The sequence below is a fragment of the Labrus bergylta genome, chromosome 7 (genome assembly GCF_963930695.1).
Source record: "Labrus bergylta chromosome 7, fLabBer1.1, whole genome shotgun sequence".
Lineage (NCBI taxonomy): Eukaryota > Metazoa > Chordata > Actinopteri > Labriformes > Labridae > Labrus > Labrus bergylta.
Genome location: NC_089201.1, coordinates 8,114,375 through 8,140,508, shown reverse-complemented (window position 1 = coordinate 8,140,508; position 26,134 = coordinate 8,114,375). Strand labels below are relative to the sequence as shown.

General features: G+C 41.9%; 1 protein-coding gene across 9 annotated transcripts in view; it reads right to left on the bottom strand.

Annotated features, from left to right (window-relative positions):
• brsk2a (BR serine/threonine kinase 2a) overlaps positions 1 to 26,134 on the bottom strand; it is a 171,254-nt gene that overhangs the window by 66,196 nt on the left and 78,924 nt on the right. For all 9 annotated transcript variants that reach the window (XM_065956660.1, XM_065956663.1, XM_065956665.1 and 6 more), the window contains exon 2: positions 3,495 to 3,589. In XM_065956660.1, the coding sequence (XP_065812732.1) occupies positions 3,495 to 3,589 (95 nt within the window). The remainder of the gene's footprint in view (positions 1 to 3,494; positions 3,590 to 26,134) is intronic.

Genomic DNA, 26,134 nt, shown 5'->3' with positions numbered 1-26,134 from the left:
GCTTCATTATTTTTGAGAGCGTGCAAACATCCAATGAATTTTAGGAATAAAATGGTTCATCCTGCACTTTGGCCTTCTTATGGTGAAAGGCTGCTAAACATAATTCTCATAATATTTACTTTACTCACTGTTCTATGTGATCATCTATATGGCAAAGATTCAGCCGTTCCCTATGCGTGAATGTCACATTGCTAGTTCGATTAAAAAAAAACCCTCACTCCTGACAGGAAATGTGTGTAGTTGTGGTGTACCTACTAAAGCGTCTGTGTTATCTTGTCCCAGCAGGGCTTCTCACAGCATGTCCACCTCTCTCTCCTGAGCCCTGCTCTCCTTTGCCCTCTCTCTTTCTCTCTCTCTCTCTCTCTCTCTCCCTCTCAACCCTACAGCCCTGTGGCACAGAGACATGGCAGAGAGACAGAGAGAGAGAGAGTTGGCCGAGTTTCAGGAACATTAAATACTCCCTCTAGATACACACATGCCCACACGTACAGCGTTGTTTCTGGGCTTCTCCTTGTATCAGATCACTACGCTCCATTCTGTTTGGCCTCAGTGCCAATGACTGCTGACATACTGTCATATGTGCACTGACTGTTTTTCTATTTCTGTCTGTTTTTCTCTTAACATCTGAAACATGACAGACAACCACTTCCCAATGATGGACTCTCTTACCACAATTCAACTAACTTCATTGCGAGATTTTCTACTTAGGGGTGAAAAAAAAAATAACATGGGGCTGCACTTGCTCTTTGAAGTAGTGAAGGGTAACTCCTTGGTAACAAACTGACAGAAAGTTCATAGAAGAATTCATTATCCAAGACAAATCAATGTCTCGCTGGTCCGTGGTGTCGTAGCCCGTGGGTCTGAGGACTAAAGAGTTCAACATTAGTTATACAAAGTTCAACACACAGAGAGCAGAAGAAAAGACCCTTTTGCCAGCCAGTCTCAGACAATTAATTCAACTCGTCTCCTCATCCCCACAGACCCAGACTCCCAAGGCCAGTCAGAGGAAGGACAGACGAAGAGGGATGATATGTGTCATGGTGGATGTGTTGGTGCACATACATATGAATATAAGTGTGTGTTTGACAGAGGTTCCCACAGTCTTATGAACTCGTATGTGTGTATCTCTAAGTGTATGCAGGAATATGTGTGTTGTCAGCTTAACGGCACACACTCAAACACACACACACACACCTGTCCAGGAGAGTCAGATTCTCCCCTAATGGCACCATGGGGACCCAAGATATTAGCATATTAAAAGGTGACATTTCACAGTCGTCAGAGCCTTGCAGTGGAGTTCACCTCGATGACTCTGACAGTCTGACAGCCACACAGGCAGGACAAAGAACAGACACAGAAGACTGTGAAGTCAAACACTATGTGAAAATGGGTGAAATGGCTGTAAATCCACTGACCATCCATTGAAAACCTCAATAATAGTGGTTGATTCCATGTAATCTAAGATTCGACCAATTATATGTTGAGTATATCCAAAAACTAGAGGAAGCATACAAAAAGGAGTTTCTCATAACTTATGGAATGGAGAGCTCATGTAATATTACTGTGGCTTGAAAGAGCTGCAATGTAAAAATCTAAATATATTTACACTGAACATCCACTGTATGTGTGTTTTCAGTATATCGATCAGATTTCACAACCCCTTGAAGAACTGAATCTCACGTGTTAGGAGACACAAGTACAAACAAACTCATACAGTCAAGCACACCATTTCAGTGAAAGAATGTATTGTATGTGACAATGTACACGGTCACTCACTAAAACAAGCAGAGATAGAAAAAACACACACACACACACACAATGCACACCTTTGAATATGACCAAATTGGAAGCATTAGATTCTTTAAATTAAAAGGAACTCAGTAGCCCTTGGCTGACACATTATTCCATCCCTACTGTCACATGCATGAACAAATGCCTGCTGACACACACACACACACACACACACACACACACACACACACACACACACACACACACACACACACACACACACACACACACACACACACACACACACACACACACACACACACACACACACACACACACACACACACACACACACACACAAGGGGCTAGCAGTTAAAAGAAGTGTGACAATGGCAGTTCAGTAATTGGCTGTGAACTGCAGCTTCAGCAAAGTCTTGGTCCTGTCGGAAACCTGTCAGCGCTTGGCATCTGCTTCTATCATTTTCCTCTGCAGGGCAGCACAATGTGAACCACCTGGGCCGGGCACATTATCCTGCTGTCCTCCCCTCTGCTGTCACATGTTTCAACACTTCCAGCAACTCCTTCCGCTAAAACTAATAATACTTCTGTCAGAGCTGGGGCAAAAGAAATGACCTGTCTCTCCCTCGTGAAAGTATCAGACTGCATGCCGAGCAGAATAAGAGATGAGAAGAGAGCATCTTCTTGAGAAAGAAAGCAATGAGTGGGAAAAAAAATTCAGGAGACACTGAACCAGCAAGAAGCTGATTAATACCGACTGTTTATCAAACAGCAATATCCACGCACAGAGAGCTTTTCATCTAAAGTCTAATGAGGCTGCTGCAGAATTGATGCAAAATGGAGGGATTTTCCATTTGCAGATAACCTGTGCGGTGAGTAAATGCACCCGTTTCACACTTTCCGGCTCATAAGCAAACAATTACAGTGGGCACTCCTCTCTGCGTGTGTCCTGTGAAAGACAATTTGCAGGTTGCAGCATCTTGTTGTGCTCCATCTACATGCTCTCTTCGGTTTCCTTTAAACCTTTCCATCAACAAGAAGGCCAATTTTGCTGCATGCCAATTTTGAGCAGGCACAGAATTGAGGTGCCCAGCAGGAGCCCTGGGACATAATAAGAAAAAAATCCCTCCTGTATCCTTCAAAAAGAGGCTACGTGGGTAACAGCAAAATTATAAATAGGAGTGGGTGACCCAGAAGATTTTGAAGTGTTCCATTGTGAGGGCATAGCAATTATTGTTGCCAAAACCTGATTTATTTTTTAGTTTTCTTTGGCAGCTCCAACACCAAGCAGGTGAGCCAATCAGCTGACTTCCCTTGTACAACATTTAAAAAGGACGAACAGCTGCTTCCAAGAGCCACAGCCACTAACTCAGCCCAAGGTTCCACTTTTTACATGACTTATTATGATAACAATTTTACAAAATCAGCTTTTGATTTATGAAGCAATTTAAAATCCACTCAGCCAGTCCATCCTTCTAATGTTTAAAATGCTTGCTGGCAGTCGGCCCAGATTTTATGTGTAATAGCGTTGGCTCTTTTTAAGGTGCATCGCTTCTCAATCACCGTACAATTCTTAAGTGTTTTTTCAGACAAGCTATGCTGGGAGAGAGGAAGGATCCTGACCAAAGATCCTCAGCCAGACTTGAAAAGGGACATTATGGTTGGTGAACAGAAGACAGATATTCAACTTTCTTTTCTATGAATACACAGGTAAACTTAAGTACAACATAAAGGTGTTAACGTACCTTCATTAGTACTGACTCGCTGAGTTTCTCACGGTTGACGATCTTAATGGCGACTTTCTGGCACGTTACACAGTGGACTCCAAGCTTCACCAACCCTGCAGACACAAACAGGAAAAACACATTGTTAGGTCGTATAGGTCACACATTTCCAGGAAGTCCAAGAAGTAATCGGAAAGAAACTGATGCATACACATGCACTATGCAGAATGTACTAGTGCATTTTTTAGGGAGCACAGTGCATGGGGAATTTAAAATAAAGTGCAGGAGAAGAGTTTTATTTTGTCTTAGCACTATAACGCATTAACCAGACTGATGTAAAATGTCTCTGGACCTCATGTACAGAACGCTGATAATGACTTTTGAGCTGACAGTTCCTCACACAAACTGCCCTCTGGGGTTTATTTGAGTCGTAAAGGCAGTAAGTGAGTGAGCCATTTGTGTTATTGATTCTCATAATGCACTAAACTGCTGTGATCCAGTCATGTTGAGTTAGCGCAAACAGACAATAAAAATGTAGTGGTGAAAATACCGACATCACAAAGCCAAAAGGTCAGCTGCTGAATCAGAGTCAGTATTGACCAGGGCACAAAACTGACAAAACCAAAGCAACAGCGAAGCAAACTGTAGGAACGTAAATAGAGATGTGACATTTAAAAGAGCCTACACGTTCCCTTTTCTCTACAATACAAAAAGAAACCATCACACAACATAAATCCTGTGATTCATACAGAACCACAAAATCTTCTCAGCCTTGCCTTTAGAATATCCTCAGGTATGCCTTCTGTAATGATGAGCCAGAAACACTGTAGAACAAAAGCAAGGATACCCCTATGAGTGTTCAAGTACAGTGGAACAGAGTGGTATTTATCTCTATCTGATACATGGAAGAGCCATGAAGACAGAACCAATCCATTTTCAGGCAGGGTGCCACAGAGCTGCACACATATAACAAGGATGTTTGCATCAGATAAGTTTCTCACAAACCGAGACGAACACATCCATACACAAACAAATGTTGGTTCTTTTTTAATGATTTTCCCATCGTCTCCACAGCGCTGCAGGGATTTGGAGACTTTGTAAACAACAGCATTTGAGCTCTCTTATGGTTTGCATTTGCACACTGGATTTACAGACACACAGAAGTGGAATACCATCAAGATGTTTATTTGTTACTCTTTTGCAGGGAAAGGTGTAAATAATGGGAGTAAGTTGATACCTGTTACTAAAGTGTGCATGGGACAATAATGGTACAGCTTCTATAAGATGCATGTCCATGGAGAGAAGTAAATGTCTTCTTTCAAACTTCTGTCTAAATGACATTAAACAGACCGAGCCTCTAGCTCACTCTCCCACTTTCTATCACACTGTTTTATTTCTATATCAACCAGCACAAGATTTGAGGAGGCGGCAAAAACATGGAAACCACAGAAATGTCAAGGGGGTGAGCGCGATATGGAGGAAAGAAGAGAAGTAAATAGAAAGTACAGATGAAAGATGAAAAGGAAAAGTGCAAAAGATTGTGAAGCAGTGATGGAACATTATTCAAATGGCAGGCCACAGATAATTAAGCAATAATGGAGAGCAATGTGTGGGAGTGAGGCTCTGGCTTGGGAGTTGAGGGGCCGCGGGGGCCGAGAGTAGAGACACATGGAGGAGAGGAGGCGTGAGATAGAGAGAGAGAGAGAGAATGACAGAGCAAAACTAAGAGAGATGGAGCAAGCAAATACTAAAATGAGGAAGATAAAAATTAAGAAAGATTTAGAAAAGAGGATGAAACAGTTGAGCATGAGGGGGAACAACAGACAAACCCATTAGCCTTGTGATGGTAATCATATGTTAATGGCTGCAATAGAGAAGCTCATAAGTCACGATAAACACATTAAAGACAAAAAATATCTGCCTGCAAACATGTGAAAAGTTAACTGAATTATTTGTCTCTCTATCCATCTTCTTCCGATGCCTCGGTCTCTGTTAACAGACGTGCATTAGCAAGAGGGAAATGAGCACGGAAAGCCGGCACAATATAGTTTTACAACCACTTTGTGTATGGACTAAAATGAACTCATACAAGGAAGTTCATAAGGAAGGACATAAGAAACAAGGCCTTTTTTACTACATACATAAACATCACGGCGCCGAACAATAAAACTAATGGTCATGGCAAACACGTTTCACTTACAAGCATTATTCATGAAATGCAGCCACAAAAATAAAAGTACCTCATTAGCCCACATGTCATTGTCTATAAAAAATGCCTTTAAAAGTAACTGCTACATACTCAAACCTATACAGTTGTGCTCATAAGTTTACATACCCTGGCAGAATTTGTGATTTTTTTGGTCATTTTTCAGAGAATATGAATGATAATACAAAAATGTTCTTTCACTCATGGTTAGTGGTTGGGTGAAGCCATTTATTATCAAACAATTGTGTTTGCTCTTTTTAAATCATTGTAACAACAGAAACTACCCAAATTACCCTGATCAAAAGTTTACATACCCTGGAGGTTTTGGCCAGATAACATACACACAAGTTGACACACACGGGTCTAAATGGCTACTGAAGGTAACCTGCTTCACCTGTGATCTGTTTGCTTGTAATCAGTGTGTGTGTATGAAAAGTCAGTGAGTTTCTGGGCTCCTGACAGATCCCTGCATGTTTCGTCCAGTGCTGCACTGACGTTGCTGGATTCCGAGCCACGGGGAAAGCAAAATAATTATGAAAGGATCTGCGGGAGAAGCTAGTTGAACTTTATAAAACAGGAAAAGGATATAAAAAGATATCCAAAGGATTTGAGAATGCCAATTAGCAGTATTCAAACTCTAATTAGGAAGTGGAAAATTAGGGATTCTGTTGAAACCAAGCCACGGTCAGGTAGACCAACAAAAATTTCAGCCACAGCTGCCAGGAAAATTGTTCAGGATGCGAAGAAAAACCCACAAATAACTTCAGCTGACATACAGGACTCTCTGAAAAAAAGTGGTGTGGCTGTTTCAAGATGCACAATAAGGAGGCACTTGAAGAAAAATGGGCTACATGGTCGAGTCGCCAGAAGAAAGCCATTACTACACCAATGCCACAAAGCAGCCCGCTTACAATACGCCAAACAGCACAGAGGCAAGCCTCAAAACTTCTGGAACAAAGTTATTTGGAGTGATGAGACCAAAATGGAACCTTTTGGCCACAACCATAAACGTTACATTTGGAGAGGAGTCAACAAGGCCTGTGATGAAAAGTACACCATTCCTACTGTGAAACACGGAGGTGGATCGCTGATGTTTTGGGGATGTGTGAGCTACAAAGGACCAGGGAACTTGGTCAAAATTGATGGCAAGATGAATGCAGCATGTTAACAGAAAATACTGGAGGAAAATTTGCACTCATCATCCCGGAAGTTGAGCATGGGATGTACTTGGACGTTCCAACATGACAATGATCCAAAACACAAGGCCAAGTCGACATGTCATTGGCCACAGCAGAAAAAAGTGAAGGTTCTGGAGTGGCTATCTCAGTCTCCTGACCTCAATATCATTGAGCCACTTTGGGGAGATCTCAAACGTGCAGTTCATGCAAGACAGCCCAAGAATTTACAGGAACTGGAGACTTTTTGCCAAGAAGAATGGGCAGCTTTACCATCTGAGAAAATGAAGTGCCTCATCCACAACTACCACAAAAGACTTCAAGGTGTAATTGATGTCAAAGGGGGCAATACACAGTATTAAGAACTAGGGTATGTAAACTTTTGATCAGGGTAATTTGGGTAGTTTCTGTTGTCATTATGATTTAAAAAGAGCAAACACAATTGTTTGATAATAAATGGCTTCACCCAACCACTAACCATGAGTGAACGAAAAGTTTTTGTATTATCATTCATATTCTCTGAAAAATGACCAAAAAATCACAAATTCTGCCAGGGTATGTAAACTTATGAGCACAACTGTATAATCTACATTTTGAGAAATGCTTTTTAATAAGTATAACTGACTAGCTAAAGCAGCTCTGTATGGCTCTACATGAAGGCACATAGGTAGCTAACATGGTAGCAATGGTGATGATGGTAAGCAGGTATGATGTCTGCCATAGTTCATTGTGCAAACATTTGCTCTGGAGGTTAAAACAACTAAAGTAAAACCCAACATTTTAGAATGTAATTAGCTTTTTACACATTTGGTCATAAAACCTAGTATCAGATAAATTCAAATTGTAACCAGCTTGTCGCTCTGAAAAGAGTTTACCAACGTTATAAAATGAATCCTGTTGTAAACATGAATGTTACCCTAAACTTTGTGGCATTTGAACCATAGACTGTATAAAGTGAACATGAACATAGTCTCAGCAGTGTCATCCATTGGATCCTGAATAGGTGTAATTGACTTACTGGAAAATGCAATCTCCACCTCACTTTCTGGCAATCTAGAGAAAGTAAAAGGGGTGGAACTGCCACCTGGCAAACAGTTACAACGTGCCCACCTGTGAGTCAACTCAGTCTCGCTTATGCCAATTTATACATAACTCTTAGCTTTAACATAATCAAAACAAAAAAATCACTCACTGTACAGTTTTTAGGAATAAAGAAATGAGCTGTAGAGATCAGATGGTAATGTACCAGGCTGTAGACATGTTTATTTCTGTGTGTAAAATGGGCAATTTAATATGGGACCTAATTGGAATACCATGACTTTTGCATAAGGGATGCAGTTTTTTTTACACTTCTGCACTGGCTTAAAATTTCATACCACAGGTTGGCACTTGGTTGGGAAAAAAAATACCCCAAAAGTCAACCTGATTGCATTGTTTAAGGTTATCACCAAAGACTGAAGATCACAAAAGTCACTAAACTTCATCCTCAGCAGACAATGAACATGATCATCTGTTTAAAAACATATAATCCATCACACAGTTGATGAGATAGTTCAATCTGAACCAAACTGAGGGACAGACGCTGCTATCTTTAGAGCTGTACTACTAGCCCAACTAAATGGTTGTATTTTAAAATCAGGCATAGAAATATACTCCCACTTAAAAAAAGCCAGCATGTCATCTTGTGTGGGTACTGTGTGCACACAGCTGATTGTCAACCCACACTACGTAATTACAAAGTGTGCAAAAGAGACAGAGTCGCATTTTCTGAGCAAGAATAAACAACTCGAGAAGAAACAAATTATTTGGTTAAATATGTCAGACAATAAGATCGGCTTACATTGAGTTCCTCACAATTATTGCATAGAAACTTTACATGTCTCAAGTAAATTGGGATTTCTTATTTACCTCTTAACTTATGATGCATGATTAACCCCTCTACCCTTTCTCTATACAGCCCTGTATTAGGATGATTGCCCTCTACCCTTTTCACTTGTCTGTGGTTATAACCCTTAGGAAATCATCTCAAGTCTGGATGAACACTGATCTAGGCAGTGGATGCCCAAGAAGACATGGGGGTTTCATCTAGAACTGGCTGAGCCAAGCAGGTTGGTTGTCTTTGAACATAGCTGCAAACGTAAGGCTTTGACTGAGAGCACAGAGGATCAGAGCTTCACAGGGGGGTTACAGGGAAGATTAGCACTGTCGCTGCAAGTGTCTGTGCATGATTGTGTGCATGAGCTTTTTGGATTATACTTTCCCTTTTAACTTGACCACATTTCTGTTTGCATTGGGCTTTTACTCCAAAAGAAACTACACTTAAAATTCATCACTTACAAAAGAATCCATGCAAGTTTGATAGAGGGTTGTGTCCAGACTTTTCGTACTGTGAGGAACTCAAAATAAGATTTCTAATGTCCTGTATAGAAATGTCCCAAAAAGCTAAACTGGTTTAACTAACTCTTACCTCTTTACATGCCAGTCAGTGCAGGATTATGGGGTAGCACCTTGGGGGACCAATTAGATAACAGTGGGGCCTATTCCACCTCAGATCATGGCCATGGAGGAGCATGAACTTCGCCAGTCATTGTCACATAGTGTACACTGCCATAAATTCTATTAACACACACATGGACAAAGGCAAGCTGTGCAGCCGCCATGAGTTTGCAATGCCACTGAATCAGCAAGTGCATTGATCTCTTCTCTTCTTCCCCCTCCTCCCAAATCAATAGCATCAAAAGCTCTCGCATTCACAACAATGTCGGAATAATAACACCAGCCAGGGACTTATGGGCTGGAGAGGCCACCATCGACTGACCCCAGGCCTCCAGTTCGTTCTCCTCTCTTTACTTTTGGTGCCACTCTGTGATTAATGATCTAATGTTGGGGGGGCCGCTGGAGGACGACACAGACTGAGAGCTCCGGTCCATGGCTCAGTGAGCATTCGAGCCAAGTATAGCGTCTCGCCAGTCTGTGCTGGAAGCCGCTGCATTTCTTCGAAGTCATGGTTTCAATCATCACCCTGCTGGCTTTGACAAATAAGGGCTGAATAATAATGTTTTTTGAATAAAAGGAGAACTGATTGCATCCATACAGCCAGCCATTTAGAACAAGTGAGAAAGAGTCAATGCAAGAAAAGGAAGGGAACAAAAAGACTCTGAGAACCATGACTGTGAAGTAACGCACCATTAATGACAACAGTTGATGAGCAACATTAGCACAAAATTTGAGTCGTGAAATGTTGGTAATCAACTCATATTACAGAACGTTCTGGTTGTTTGTCTCCTGCTTTGTGTCACTGAGCCATGTGTCAGCACTGATTTGGAAATGAGCTTTTTCTCTCACTTCAGAGTCTGAGGACAAGTTCAGTAACGATGTGTTCATGCTCTATGGACTCAGCTGAACTTCCTGACATCGTTACTGAACTCACCCATGTCAGAGCAACATTTTAATAATGGGAGCATGTATTTCAGCATTTTGAACTGGCAATGTTCTGACAAAAAAATCAAATGATAGAGGTACTAATATCAGACTCTGTATCGACAGAGTATTGGAAATTGGCAAGTCGGACTCAACAAACTGATTCGCTACATCAAGTTAAGAAGCCTCCTCAATATTAAATGGTATCAGCTACATTATCAAATAAAGTTGGGCCCATGGTATGGGCGAATAGTCAAGTCTTGGTTTTGGAATTGGTATCAGAGACAATAAAATGGCAATGGAACATCCCCATCTAATGAAAAGTAATTTTGGGGCCTAGAGTTAAAAGAACATTTCCAACCAACAACAGCTCATCAAAACAATTTAATTATGACATTTAGAGAGTGGAAACTGTTGAACCAAAGCAACACTAAGGTGCTAAGTGGGCTAGTAGAGTCCTATTTGTCATTATGTTATACAGAAGTGTCAAATAAGTATCTGGATTGATTTGGGAGTAAGAGTAGTTGGGGGTAACCCTAACCCTACTGAAAGATTCTACAACAAAGGCCTTCAGCAAACTTTAATTTGAGAGTTTTGTAAAGCATTTCTTAATTTAGAGGAGCAACATGTAAGATATCAACTGAATTACATCATAAAATGAACTAACTATCATCAAATATGAAGTGCTTGCTTCTCTGACAACAATGCAGCAGCCATTATTATTATGTTTTGATTCTGGTCTGAAATGGTCTGTAATGGTTTTGACCAGTGAAGGTAGGTTGTTTTAAGGCACCCCAATATGGGGACGCATTAGCCAGATATGACACCAGTTATAACAGCAAACCAACAGGTGTTGCAGCAATGGACTCGGGCCAAGCGAACCCAAAAAGTCTCAGAATTTTAGTAATAAGCTCCATGACCACAAAAACATGGTACAACTCGGAAGCTGTGCATCGAACCCTCAACCTTCCGGTTGAGAGATGACGACCCTACCAACTGAGCCAGAGCCGCCCAGCACTCTAGGGAGGAAGGGAGGAGGGGGCGAGTGGAGACACAGGACCGACTGCAGTACCAGTTGTGTTACATATTGCTCCTTTAAGTACTTGACATGTTTTGGGAGTTTCCAGTGAGCCCTTGTTTCCATGTTTGCCTTCCGTTAAAGCTGTTTAGCCTGGCAGAGCATCTGAGAAACCCTAAACCCCAATGGGAAAACCTTGTCTCCCTTTACACTATCGAGTGAGAGCTCTTTTGGTTTCGGCTTCTAAAGCATGTTGATCAGAGGTTGATTGATCATTGGACAGTGCTGGGATATCCAGGAAAGAGCCGACAGAGCAGGAGCAGGACCCCGACTGTGAGGCTGATTTCCCCTACCATCGATCTGAGAGGACAGGAACACTCTGCCAGGGCTTCAGAGACGCTCTTTATGATCTCCACCTACTAACAGCACACACATCCACAGAGGCACACAAACAAACACACACACACACACACAATGTTTTCAGCTTTATCTTCCCCACAGCATAGTCATCCATGCAGTTAAAGAAAATTAACGGATAGCTTAATTTCCATCTGGTAGTATCTACTCGGAGAGGAGGGTAAAGGATGAAAAAGAGATGTCTCCAATTGCACACCTCTCTCACTTTCAAACTTGATCTTTCTGAAGCCGTAAGCCAATGCCTGCAGATGGTAGTAGCTTATGCTGGCTTAGTTTTCTCTCCCCGAGGCGCTGGTTCAGAGAAGCTCGTTGCCCTTAGGCACTGATCTGTGAGCTGCTTTCCGCTTCTGCTCTCTAACCCTGAATGCTCATAGCGGGCAATACAGCTCTGCACCCAGATCAGCGTTTGAAAGGAAACACAATGTGTTACTGGGGCTTAGTCCTCCAGCTTCTTCTGGCTGTATGGAAAGCCCCTGCAGCAGGGCGTGGGAATCCCCTCTACCATGGCAAAGGGCAGGAATAGGTGACCTCTTGTCAACCACCAGAGCTCTGAACACAGCCTTTTTTGGGTAAGCTCGACATAAATACATCACTAAATGCAGAAGTGTGTATAGTCTAAAACTTTTCTGGTTTCCAACAAGTTTCTTATTTCCTTTCTGTTATGTTATCCAATACATTTTGTACTTTCTTTACCTAATTTCTCCTTTTTTTTTTGCCCATGAGTGCGTTCTGACTCATTTGTCTCTCCTTCTCGCTTTTCCTCCTCTCATCTCCAGAAAAAAAGGGAATGCACCAGTGGAAGGCAGTTGAGTCATACTGTGCAGGAGGGAGACGGCATGTCGAAGATCAAACAATGCTCACTCACTACTCAATGAGCACAGTCTCTCTCACTGTCTGTCCCTCTCTCGCTCTCTTTCTCTCCGACTGTATCTTTCCACCCTCTTCATTCACTAAATCTCTCCATCTTCTTCGCCTCCTCTTCAGCTCTTTTTGCATTTGCAGTCATCCGTGACGTTAGTTTACCCAGCCTCAATTCCCCTGCACCTCCTCTAAACCCTACCAGCCAAAGCAACAGCAACATCAGTAACAACCGAGGCCCCAACCAACAGAACAGCTTCAAAAGCAGGAAAAGCAGTTTAGCCCTGGAGTGCCACAGCGAGGAGGGAGGCACACTGACGCATGCATACAGATAATCTGGCCTGAAATAAGACATTTTCTCAACATCTTTCTTCTAAGTTAATTCCCAGCACTAAACAGGGACCTCGCAGTATTTACAAAAATATTGGAACTTTACTGAATTCCAGAACCAAACTTTTTTTCCCTTTCACAGGCACCCTGGAAACACTTGGGCATATGACTTGCTCAAAAGCAGTAGAACCTGCAGCTGATGGGGGCTAGTTGTTGCTTTATGGTTGTGTATTATTATTCCAATTGCATGATGTGATGAATCTTGACCCCTGATGAAGCTCAACCATCTCTTAAAAAAAACTGACAGCCTAAAATGTGTTGCAATTCTTGTTTCTATGTCTTTCTGCTAAAATGATCTCAAAGGACCACAAGAGTCAAGAGAACACTTTTGCAGTAATACTGTTATTATGAGAAATGCTGAATGCACAGAGATTGTTTTTCCTAAATAAAACAAATGTTTTTTTAAAAACTGAAAGCTTTAGGGCTTCCAGCATAAGACGCCTGGAAGCCCTAGACCAGGATAATCCCAGGGTTGTGTTTGGGGTGACACATGTTGTATTTGTATGTGTTTTATAGTGTGTTTGATTTCTGCTGCTTAGGTTAAAGGGGGAGTGGGCACATGGGTGTTAGAAGTCAACTCCATCAAAACACAATTAACATAAAAACTGACAAACACAACCAGAGTGCAATGAGGTGTGGTGTGATGAAGATCAGGCAGTCCCATTCTGAAACCATAACAGGAGGAATTGAGAGCTTTGCCTAAAGGCATCAAATATCCATTTTGCCATCTAACAAGCTCTCTGATTGGCGGATCTTAAACAACCCCCTTCCCTTTCTACCTCATCCTCATCAACATGTAAATGTGTGCACCAATGTTCTCAAAGGTTCATCACCTGTATGCTGGAGGATGCAAGCTTCAAACACATTTTTTCTGCCAGGAAGCCAAACATGTTCCATAGCCAGAGGTATCTAACACATGGTTACACAGCAGAAAATAGAAGTTCACATAGCTGGGTGTGCATGGATGCTGAGAACCTGTTGGAAACATATGGCACATGTGTTTGCCAAATTTCCCTCATCTTACTTATCAGTTCTGAAGCTACTACTCATTTGAGTATGAAAGACTGAATTCTGCTGGTGAAGATTCTGTGGATTAAAAAAAAAAAGGAGAGAACTTTGTGGGCAGAAATTGTGTCTCATGTGAGGAAAAACTCTCGCCATTAAGTTGATCAGAGGTAGTGATATACTTTCTCTTCTGAATCTCACTGCAGAGATGTCGTTGAGGATTCAGAATGATACACTCTGAATTCTGGCCTGACGCGACTTCAGCGCAGTCCACAGAGCCAAGCGAGAGTGACAGTGTCAGCGGAATGTTCTGCCCGAATCCTCAAATGGGAACATCAGAGCAAACATGAATGAAAACGCAGCGGCTAGATACGAGAGGAGAGGAGAGATGGAGAGAACAATTTTTTTAAAAGAAAGTTGCAACAATGAGCCCGGTGACAGGGAGATGGAGAAATACTGAAAAGGATAGATGGAGAGAAGGGATGCTAGGAGAGACGTATAGTCAAAATATGGAGAAACAGTGAAGCCTAGGAGGGCGGGGCACAGAGACTCAGATCTATTTTTAATGCCTCTGACTGGGGATCAGCAAAAGGAATGTATAATTACAGCCTCATGAATAATGCAAGCAGGCTTCTTTTAATTAGCCACACCAGGCCCGGTGCAGCAACCGCAGCAGACGGGACAAACACGTGCACACGTACGTACACACAAACGACAGTATACTTGAGTACACAAGCAGAATGTCCACAGAAAATGATTATACCGATTCACATATGCGTGTCACTGTTGAAACATATGTGTGTGCATGCTAAACATGTACTCACACACTCCTCCAGGGAGACGGGAGTCAAATAAAGAGGCGAAATGATGAGCTAAGGATCGGTACCTTGGTGATGCCTCTCTGATAGGCTTCACAGTGAGAGGAGCCCCTAGACACCACTCAAAGAGCTGCACTGTCTGCCTGTCATGTGTTAGATAACCCCCAATATAAAAGTATGAATTATTAAACATCTGACTGGATAATATTACAAAACCTCGCTGTAACCATAAAAAGACTGCTGGCGGTGGCACTGCGCTCGTTCTGTATTTGTCACACGTGCACGCCCACATGCATGCACACTAACAAGAACAAGCACAAAAAAAACCTCGCAATTTTTGGCATGCAGAGAAGCCAATTGTGCTGGCTAGAAAAGAGATGGGAGAGGAAATCTGATTCTGAGAAGCAATTAATCAAACCTTCATCTATAATTCAGCTTGAGTTATTTCATTAATTAACCGTGTTTGGGTTGTCTTTGCAACATCTTCATTATCAAACATAGATCAAGCCGGAACAGGCTTCAGCGAGACAAGTTTTCATCAACCTGTCTCAATAAGTAGCCTTCTTCCAAATGCAGATTGAAATGGATGGTCCAAGCTCAAGCAGGAAAACTCAACTCTTCGCGCACCTCAAGAGAAGCTGGTTCCAAGTTGGAAGAGCGAATCAAAACGCCAGTAGAATGTTGTTTTGGTTGTTATCTGGCAACTCGACTCCTCTCATCTTCTGAGCTTTAATTTGTAAGCTAATTTGTGTCTGGCAAAGACAGGCTTGAGTATGTGAGAGGATATTGGATGTAATTCGATGTCTCACTCCATCTTCGTTTGTTGATTGGAGTTTAATTGGCCATGAGGGCGCTGCGTTACCACTTCGGGGCAGGCAGGGGAGATGACAGCTTGAGCACCCCGGACTGAAAATGAGTCCTGCTGTGATGTTTTAACAGGGACGGCAACAAGCCCCCACTCTGACTTATGCTTCTATAAAATAAGACCTTACCTTAGGATTCGCTTTACACAACTTTTTGACATTCTCTTCTCTTATAAACAAGCAAAAATAGAAAATAGCTGTCTGGATTGTCCAAGGTGAGTCTAAAACCCTCTATTATTGCCAATATTCACAAGGTTATTGTTGAAAGTATTGACAGTGTGTGGCTCAGGACAAAACAAAATCTCCAATAGGAGGAGAGCTTGTGTGTGTTCGAGGTAGGGGGTACCTCCTGGTGTGTGACATTGATGCGCGCACGTGCACAATTTCCCTGAATACTGTCAAGTGGTTTGCTCTCCAGCTTTTCTTCCCCCTTCCTATGTCTCTGTACGGCCTTTATTCTCTCCTGGTGTAGAACAAATGCTGCACAGGAGAAAGGTCAGAGTGTCAACGCTTCACCATTAGAGCGAGGTCTTATCGGAAACACCTCACAGAGCGGAAACAAGAAAGACAACATGTGTGCACCTGAAAGTGTGAGGGAGCTGCCAGCAGGATAACATGTTTTTAACCATTCCCTATTTTTACATTGGAAAAGAAATGTCGAAAAAAAAAAACATCCTTTTTGGCAGTCAGGTGTACACGAGAAGAAGAAAAACATGCAGATAGGACAACATAGGCAGCTGCGGTTCAGTTCTAAAGAGTCATTCTATATATTTACCTTGAGGTAAATAAAGAATTTATAAAAGGGACAACATAACAATGTTGCCATACTATTTGTAAGGACACTTGTCTGACTCATGCTCTCCATTCAAGTTGCTCAAACTTATGATACTGAATCCCTGTGCCATCATGCCATGAGTAAAACTAACGGTTTATATACAATCTACTAAAAGCCCTCTTCTGCATCTACACATTTATTTTCTATCCATTTTTTCGGGGACAGCTGCAGTGCTGCTACGATGACTGGACATGAGTCATCTGAATTGGAACATTTTCCTGTTTTCTCTATTTTTACATCGACGCATAATCGGTGTTACACGCACATTCTGCAGAGCATAACACATAGTCACGCAGGCTCATTTTCATATTTTCTTAAAGCGGAATTTCTTTATTTAATTGTATTTTTGAACTGTCTCCCCCCTGTGAGTAAAAACCTTGTCATGCATCTGTATTTTGTTTTTTTCCTATCTTCACTTAACCCATTACTTTACTCCAACTGGGGCCAACTCCCACTCATAAACTTCCACCACTATGCTTTTCCACAGCATGACAAATGCCAGTAATGTCCTAGTGGTTAAGTTGCACCAAATGTATAATGGCTATAGTCCTCAAAGCTGGCTCCCCAGGTTCAAGTCCGACCTGCTGCTCCTTTCCTGTGTCGTTCCCCACTCTCTCTCTCTCCCTGATTTTCTGCACTATGCACTGTCCATACAAGCATAGACTAAATACTAAAGAAAAATGCCAATGACAGGACCTGTAGAGGAAGGCAGCATTGGAGGTGGAGAAAGCTGTGCAGACAAATGGAATGCATATCTAATATGGTAAAGGTTTTATGGAGGAATGCATTGATATTTACCTCTCTGGTAGCCATTGGTGCAGCTGTTGACATCTCTCTTTTGAGAGAAGTGCAATCATTTTAGCAACTGGCTGAATCAATGCGTCAGCTGCAGCTAGCTCATTACCCAAGCCACCACTGCATCTCAATGAGGCAACATGGGAATTTCTATTAGCCACCAAACACCAGATCTCTCTTTCTTTCAGTTTCCCTCTCTCTCTCTCCTGCTGGACTTATTCTATCATTTTCCCTTTGTCTCCTTATTCCCTCTCCTCAGTCAATCAGTCACTCTTTCTTCCTTCTCGATCTCCCCTTATTTTTGTTGTTGCCTGATACATCTCTTTTTCTTCTGCAATCCCCGCACCCCTACATTTCTCCCCGGGGACAAAAGGAGAGATGTCCCTGCTGTTGCATCATGCGTTCCTACCATATCAACAGTAGATTGTGTGTATATAAGTGAGTATTTGTATGAAAATACAGAATTCTTAAAAACAAGAGACTAAAAATGAACGTCTTACAAAGGCAAAGAAAGCTGCTGTACTGACTCTGTCTGCACACACTCTTAAGCCTGTCTGTAATAATCAATGATTGTGTGTCTATATTTGTGTGTTTGTGTATGTGTGTGCCTGAGCAGTGCACGCGTGTGTTGCAGTGAGTAACTTCCTGCTGTTGAATGGAAACGAAAGCGGTTCTGGAGAAAAGCCAAGACCCAGATTGCCCGCTTTCTCCGAGACGGGACTCACGTCACAGGGCTTGGAACCTTGCCTTGGACAAAAAGTGCAGATACACAAACTTGACACACATACACACAAACTTGACACACACACACACACACACACACACACACGGGAGCACTAAAATAAAGCACACAAAGCAGAACACCAAGGGCACTTCACTGAGAGTCCATTTTACCTGGCCTTTTTACCGAACAAAGACTGATCTGAGCGTGAGATGTCTCAAAGAGCCGAGGGAAAACTCTGTCTGAACTGCAAAAAGAGATTATATGGAAAAAGGGCAAAGAAGAGGGAGCCTGAGAAGTGTGTTGATGAAATCAAGTACAGCAACATTTCATAATTGAATAGGAGAGTAATTTGGAAAGATATGGGGATGGATACAGAGAGAGAGAGAGAGAGAGAGAGAGAGAGAGAGAGAGAGAGAGAGAGAGAGAGAGAGAGAGAGAGAGAGAGAGAGAGAGAGAGAGAGAGAGAGACAGAGAGACGGAGTACCAGATCTCCGTATTACACCACCCTGGAAACTGAGGGAGCAGAGGGACATCTGTTCAACAAGACTTCAGGGGGCTTTTACTCTGATGTCAGTCTGTCCCCACATACAGGACAGTATCATGCTGAGAGTACTCTCAATACACACACACACGCACACACACACACACCCACACATCACACACTAGAGAATACACTGTCTTGCTTTCTTTCCCTTTCTCTATATTCTCCTCCAAAGTTAAATCCAACCTTTAAAGACAGACAGGTTGGACTTATGTCTGTTAAACTTTTCAAATGTGTCTGTAATAAGGATATTTATAAAAATGTAATATATTTCTTTCTATACTTGAAGTCTCCTTTTGTATGACTTCCTTCCAGAACGCTCCCCTATATGTGATATCTGCACCCTTCAGAAAAAGATGTCACAATGACATAACAAAAATAAAAATCACAACTTGCAACAAGAGAATCAATCAGTATGCATAGACATATAACAATATGCCTTAATTCTTACATGACTCCATACTCTCTATCCGTTTTTACTTTGCTCATTGTTATAATCATTACTGTTTTTTTTATTTGTCTATTTTACAAGTATCTCCACTCAGACTGGTTTTAAATCACCCATGCATAACTGGTACTGCTTGTATTGTGTCAACTGGCCCTCTGGCTGTTGTTTTGTTTTGTTTTATAATTCGTATTTGTTGTCTTTGGTGTCACTTTATTAGTCTCAACAATAAAAGAGAAAAAAACATATAGAAAAGTTTGGATAAATGACAATATCAAAAGTGACTATTATTAGCTTCCCCCCTTCATATAGCATCGTAATTGAATATATTGGATATCTTTTATCTTTGGCCAAATTAACAAGCCAATGATTAATGATGTCACCTTTTCTGACATTTTGCAGACTAAATAATTCATTGGAAAATTGATCACGAAAATGTATCAGTATTGGAAAAAATACTTAGCTGCAGGCTTAACGCATTGTAACATTTTCATGTGCAGTGGTCTTGTTAGCTCCAAGGATGCCTAATCCCCTAATTGAAGATTTCTTTAATTATTGAAATTTTAGGTGAATAGCGCTTATTATTTCTAAACTTAAAATGTTCAGTCAGCCATTTTTAAACATATTTGTCCACTTTACTTTGAAAATAATGTAAGAGACGGGATGAACGGGAAAGTTGGGATTTTTTAGATTGCAGTGTGGCAGCAAACATATGAACCCAGTGTGAGTGTTAAGCACTGTACAGTAGACTTGATATACGTTACAGACCACAGCAGGACAGCTCAGCCCGACTACAATACAATGAATCACATTAGCATTGATATCACTCTGCCCTCTATAGCCAAAGAGTACACTGCATTTAAAGAGCACCAGGAGAGGACAGCCTCTGAGCACAAAATCAAAACAAGTCTTTTGTTGAAACTATAGCATTAATCAATAAGTTGTGTATTGTCCCCATTAGCTGGGCGTTTTCAAAATGTCACCGGACACCTGGCTGCAGCTCAGAGCTGACTACAGCAGCAGTGAACTCTCAAAGACCTCTGCTGTTGTCTTGTTCATCTCGAAGGCCGTTGTCTTGTTCATCTCGAAGGCCATCAGCGAGGGAAAATACTGCAGTCATTAAAATGATAATGATACAGTTAGAGTGACCGACGGAATATTGATCCAGCAGAACACCTCCCCCGTCTATCGTACCCACACCCACACACACACATACACACACACACACAGCCAAACTAATGAGTCGGATTGCGATTGTTTGTGTGTGTTCGCTTGCTGTATTTATAATGTGTGTTTGTGGGCATTGTCAATAATACAAGAGCTCTTTTACAGCTGGACATAAAGGATGAAAAATGACTCAAACACTCCAGACAGAGTCCATTTGTAGCATTAAGTGATCACACCAGAGCGAAACACACGCACAGTATCAATGCCCAGTGTCAGTGCAGACTGTGCTGAAACATTACTCATGTTTGCAGAGGCTGATGATGGCTTTTATATATCATGTTAATGCTCATGAAGCTGTCACCAGAGCATTGCATACATGGGAGGTATCACTGACATGCTTGTTACACACTGCACATCACTGGACCGGGTGCGTGTGTGCGCTGGCATAACGGCCATGAAAGAGTCTGTCAAGATGGAATGATATATGTCGCACCTCTGTGATCATTGTGACGGATATGTGTGTGAGGCAGCTTGGACTCGCTACATCACTTGACAATCAAAGACAGAAACAGAGATTTGACTGAAGACCTCTCACACACCTTTTCACTCCTCGTCAAAAAGTGTTGGCCTTCATCAAGTTTTTTCCCCTCACTAATGATGGGGACAACTCGAGCTCGAGTAAACCAATTTCTGCATTCTTCTACTCGTCCTTCACAGGCCAATTTCCTTTGAAAGAGACACACGCTCTCCACGCGTGTCCGAGCTCCAACTGCCAATCAAGATGTCAGGAGGGCTGATGGACAATCCTCTCAGCCACTGATGATAGATGGAGAGGTTTGAGAGGGGCGGGGTTGGGTTCATGTCAAGGGCTCTGCAAGTAAAAGGAGGTTGCTATGGCGTTGCTATGGAGACAAGGCGAGGGCAGAAGTGGTTTATGATGGACGCTGATGGGTTGTCCGCACCAGAAGTTAAACTTAAACTTCCTTCAGTTTTTTTCCTGCAATTGTTGCACATTCTTGCATTTCTGTTCAATGGAAAATGCACATGATGGCAATCAGTGCTAAACAATAAACTGTTGATGGAGAGTTTAGGTCAAACATGCACTCAGTAACAAAGACCCCCCCCCCCACACACACACACACACATACACCCACGCTCAGAAACACACCATTGGCCCAGAGCTGATGATGCAAAAAAGCCATCCAACTGGCTAGCTGTGGCTCTAAAGTGCAGATCGGGAGGGACAGGGAAAGAAGATGGATAGAAAACAGAGAGGCGAAATGGAAAAAAAGTGGAGATTAAAGTCTGAGGAGTTGTAGCTGAATCTCTAAGTGGACACACATGTGCACATAGTGGCCCATCAGAGATAGTGAGATGACCTTAATCTGCATGAGCATCATCTGTGACCGTGTAAAGTGATGACTCTTCTAGTCTGAGAGAAAAATACCAGGCAGAGTAAAAGAGCGAGAAACTGGAGATGAAGGAGAAAGGGGAATTCAGCAAATGACTGTTTGGAGGAATGGAGGAATGGAGGAATGGGGGTTTGGGGTATCAATACCAGCTCCAGCCAGTTGGGGGCTCTATCTCACCTGCACTTTTGCCTCATCCCCCTTCAACTCTGTTTTCCCTCTCCTGTATTTCTCCACACTCTCCTTCTATTTCCACCAGTAGGATCTATTAAATTTGCTTTGTAACTTTGTTCGTATTCAATGCCTTTCAACTACCTCCTCTCTCTATTTATCTTTATGATTTCCTTTTTTTTTTTCTCTCTATGCCTTTCTTTCGTATTGCCTTCAATCACAGCCCCATTCTGTCTCGCTCTTTTGTTTTCTTCTTTTTGCAGGCTCTGCTATCCTGTCCAGCCGCTGTGATTTTATTGCAGAGATGCAAAGAAAGGAAAAATAGTCAACAAAACAAGGCGGTCAAAGAGAAAAACGCAAAATAGGCTATATTTGTAGAAAAAAATTATATACCGATGCATACCTCCGTTTAAAAAAAGAGGAAATGGGAAATCAGGGACGTTTCTTTGGATGTTAAGGACAAAAAATGTCCAAAAATCACAACACACATGTTTCAAAAACACCAAGGTATCCCTACAGTCCTTGACACTGATGAGAAGACAGTGCTTGTGTTGCTAGGAGAGGAGTGATGTGGGAGGAGGGAAAGAGGAAGAGGGAAGAGGATGAAGAGGGAAATAAAGGGGTTGATGGAGAGACAGTTGGACGGAGAGAGCATGGGGGATGGAGGTGAGAAGGAATGTGGCTACATGGATGGCGCCCCTGTCGATTAAAGGACAGCGGCTGTAGTGGAAAACGTCACCACCAACACCTCCCCCCTCTCCTGTAATGTCAGTGATTTCACATACGATCACCTCACTGCAGAGCCTCCTCGCTCCACTCCATCACACACACACTTACACCAACACACAAGGACAGCTATAGCCTTATCCAGTGAAGAGGAACAATGGGAGAGAGGAATGACACTGAGGAGCAGCAGAAAGAGATGGGAATGAGAATAAAGTGTAGAGAAGGACTAATGAGAGTGATGAGAAAAGAAAAAAAGGAATATATCAAGAGGACGAAGATTCATCTACGGGTTGTGTTGATACATTTTCTCCATCATGGCTCCGTCTATCAATATACACTCTAACATCCACAGTATGAGCTCTGATGGAAGCCCACTGACAAGTTGATGAACAGAACCTCATCATTATAGCTAATGCATGAAAACCACGCTCTTCAACTGTCAGTTCAATTTTAAAGCACCCAATTTTCTTTTCAGAGTTGTAGGAGTAAGTATTACCTGATTAGAATGAAAGATGTTGTAAAAGTTTTCAGAATTCGTTATTACTGCAATGTGTTACTCCAATGTGGGAGCAAAAGTGAACTGTTAACCAGCAGCTGTTTTGTTAGCATACCTCTAAACATGACATCTAATTTTCCCTCAATAAAGAGTAACATTTTCTGTTTGCTCACATTTTCAGATCATGTAAATAAAAAATTCAGAAGAAATAACGTGATTTTAAGATAAGCGTCTGCTGTCAGTCTTGACATCTTTGTGAATTATTTCCTTTAAAAAAAATGAAAGGATGGAAATTTGTCTTTTCATCTCAATTATCACATTTAAGATCCTGTCTCTGTGAGCAGAATAGCAGAAATGCCTGCTACGGTTTTTAATGCTGTTAGTATCTGTAAGTTACCAAAACTCTGTATCCTAAAGAGACAGACACACTGTACTGCTGCAGAACTTAGAGACAGATCACATTGAGGTCTTGACCCGCTATATGGGGGAAATATCATCATTTTTCCTCCTCTTCCCCTTTCTGCAAACAACAGAAAAAAAAGTCCCCTAGAAAAACAAGGTAAGAAGAAGGGACACCGAGACAGACCGACACATTTAAATCTGTCGATACTTTCCCTCCTCTGGTCAATAAAGGGCAAAAGAAAAAAATAATAATTCATGAGTAAATCTTTCAGTTTCAGTGTTTCAGCACTAGTAGCACCAAATGTCTCCCCTCAAAGGAATACAAGGTTTACAGAGAATGATGTGTTGTGCACTGTCTCTATGGCACCTGTCTTTTGGTATTCAGTAACAAAAGGGGAACTTCAATGAAAGAGTTTGAATCACTCTTTAACGCAGACAAACTTATCACTGGGTTATGTGTGGTTCAGCATCTGTTTGGAAGAAACGTAACAATATATAGTGATCTTACCTGATGGAGTAAAAGTAAGTGTTGACATTTGGTTCCATCCATCCAGGAGAGGCAAGAAAAAGAGAAACGAGAGAAAGAGAAACAAGTTTAGTGCCAATTACTGTTGGATTAACAGAACAGAATATTTTCAAGTCAGACTATTGTTTTGTGAGCGAGCAGATCCCATCGCATTACGAATGACAAGAGTGATTAAGAAGGCAACATGTCTGCCTGAAAAGTGAGTAAACTGGGTTTATGGTGGATTTTCATTGAATTACATCCGTGCCAATCATTGGACTCTGCTCTCAGCAGTCTGAGGCCTCGTCCCCTCTCAACATGTTCTACTCAATCCCAGTCTCTGACAGTCCCTTATCCCCTATAAAGTTCCCATCCTCTAAAAAACACACTCAATCATGAACACACACACACACACACACACAGAGAGACTTCCAAAATAAAACCCGGCTGTTTACCAAGCCACAGAATCCCAAACGGAATCACATTCTGCCTTTCAAGGCCTGTTTGAAGTTCCCGCACAGATGTTGCTGTCTTCTCTTTTATATATTTATTTTCTGCAGATGAGAGATTTTCCCTCTTGCTCTTTCTTTCCCCCACCAGCACAGTGTGACACTCTTTCACTTTCCCCTCATCCTTCCCTCATCCCTCCATCTCTACCCCGGTGATCACAGAGAGAAAGTTTTTATCCGGCAGAAAAGCGTCTTCAGAAAAGTTGTTTGGGTTGTCTTGTCTCAGCTGAGGCGGAGGAAGAGGAGTCAGATGTTGAACGTGGAAGGGAGAAGTTTAGCTCGCATACTAGCCTCTGTATGTATATGATGAACATGCACACACACAATCACGCAACTAGACAAGATAGACCACAAGCCTTACAATTAATCCAAGAACTTCAGGTGAAAAATAATACATCTCCTTCCAAGATAGTATGGCCATGCAAAAAAAAAAAAACACACCTCCATTGCGATTCATCATTCACCTTACTTTCTATTTCATCTGGTTTGAGATGATTCTCCCATTGAAACTCGGGGGCTTGGTTCCCTGAACAGCACATCATAAAGTCATAAATATATTGAAGGATTCTGGTGCTTACTTTAGGAAGTGTGGGCAGGGTCCTTTGGCTATTGTGTTAGCTATGATAACATCATGCTCATCAAAAAGGTGCTTGTACACAGCAACAATGATATAATGATGTCCACAGAGGACAAATGAGCAAACCTTATCATCAGTCTCACAATCACACCAGATGAACTATACAGTATGTTGTATACCACCCTCCCCTAACACACCTTTCATACTTCAGTTTGAGGGGGCTGTGTCCAGTTGTTTTCAACATTCACATCCATTTGTGACCTAAGGAGGAGGGGAGTAAAGGTTTCAACTTGCTAGCCCTGTTGTTTGATCTTTCACACACCTATGACTGCAAAACTATAAATGACTTTAAGGGATTACCGTCTGAAATCAACACAAGCAATCACCATTATTAGAATGTTTCACAGTCTTTTGTTGCAACACAATAGGGCGGCAGCAGCTCAGTCTGTAGGGACTTGGGTTACCGGAGGGTCACCGGTTCATGTGGACCAAGTCGGGAAATTGGTCTGGTAGCCGGAGAGGTGCCTGTTCACTCCCTGAGCAATGCACCGAAACCAACCAACGAGTTCAGGAGTTCTCGCTGTGGGCAGCCCCCTCACTCTGACATCTCTCGATAAGAGCATTGTCGGGTGTGTTTCAGTCTGTGTGTGTGTGTAGCATGTTCAACAACAGTGTAAAATGGAATTTCCCCTTGTGGGATTAATAAATGATATCTCCTTCTTTTTTCATTTTTACCCAAGATAACAAAGACTATGAAGAAATAAGGAAAAAAAAGTTTTTGAGATGAGATTTAATACACCCTGACTTTTATTGGAGCTGATCCCATGAGGGACACAGTTTCATAATCCTGGAGCCAAGACACAAAAAAATACTATGTACCTGTTAGCTTAAAGTTTGAATGGTAAACAACCAGGAGTGTTTTTACCACTGAACTTGAGATCTGATGGAACCTAGATTATATGCCATGAACCCCTCACTGATGATTGCAACACCATTTATTGTACAGAGTACAATTCTGAGGCCTTGTTGAAGTCTACAGTATTCCAGTACCAAGGCCATGGGAATGCTGTGGGACCATGTATTGCTCAAATAACACTCTAAAATGATATACATTTCCCTTTCCTATAAAACCCGTGTGAAGGTTTGACTTTAAAACCCAGTCTGTGAGGCAGCCAGAGCATTTATGTCA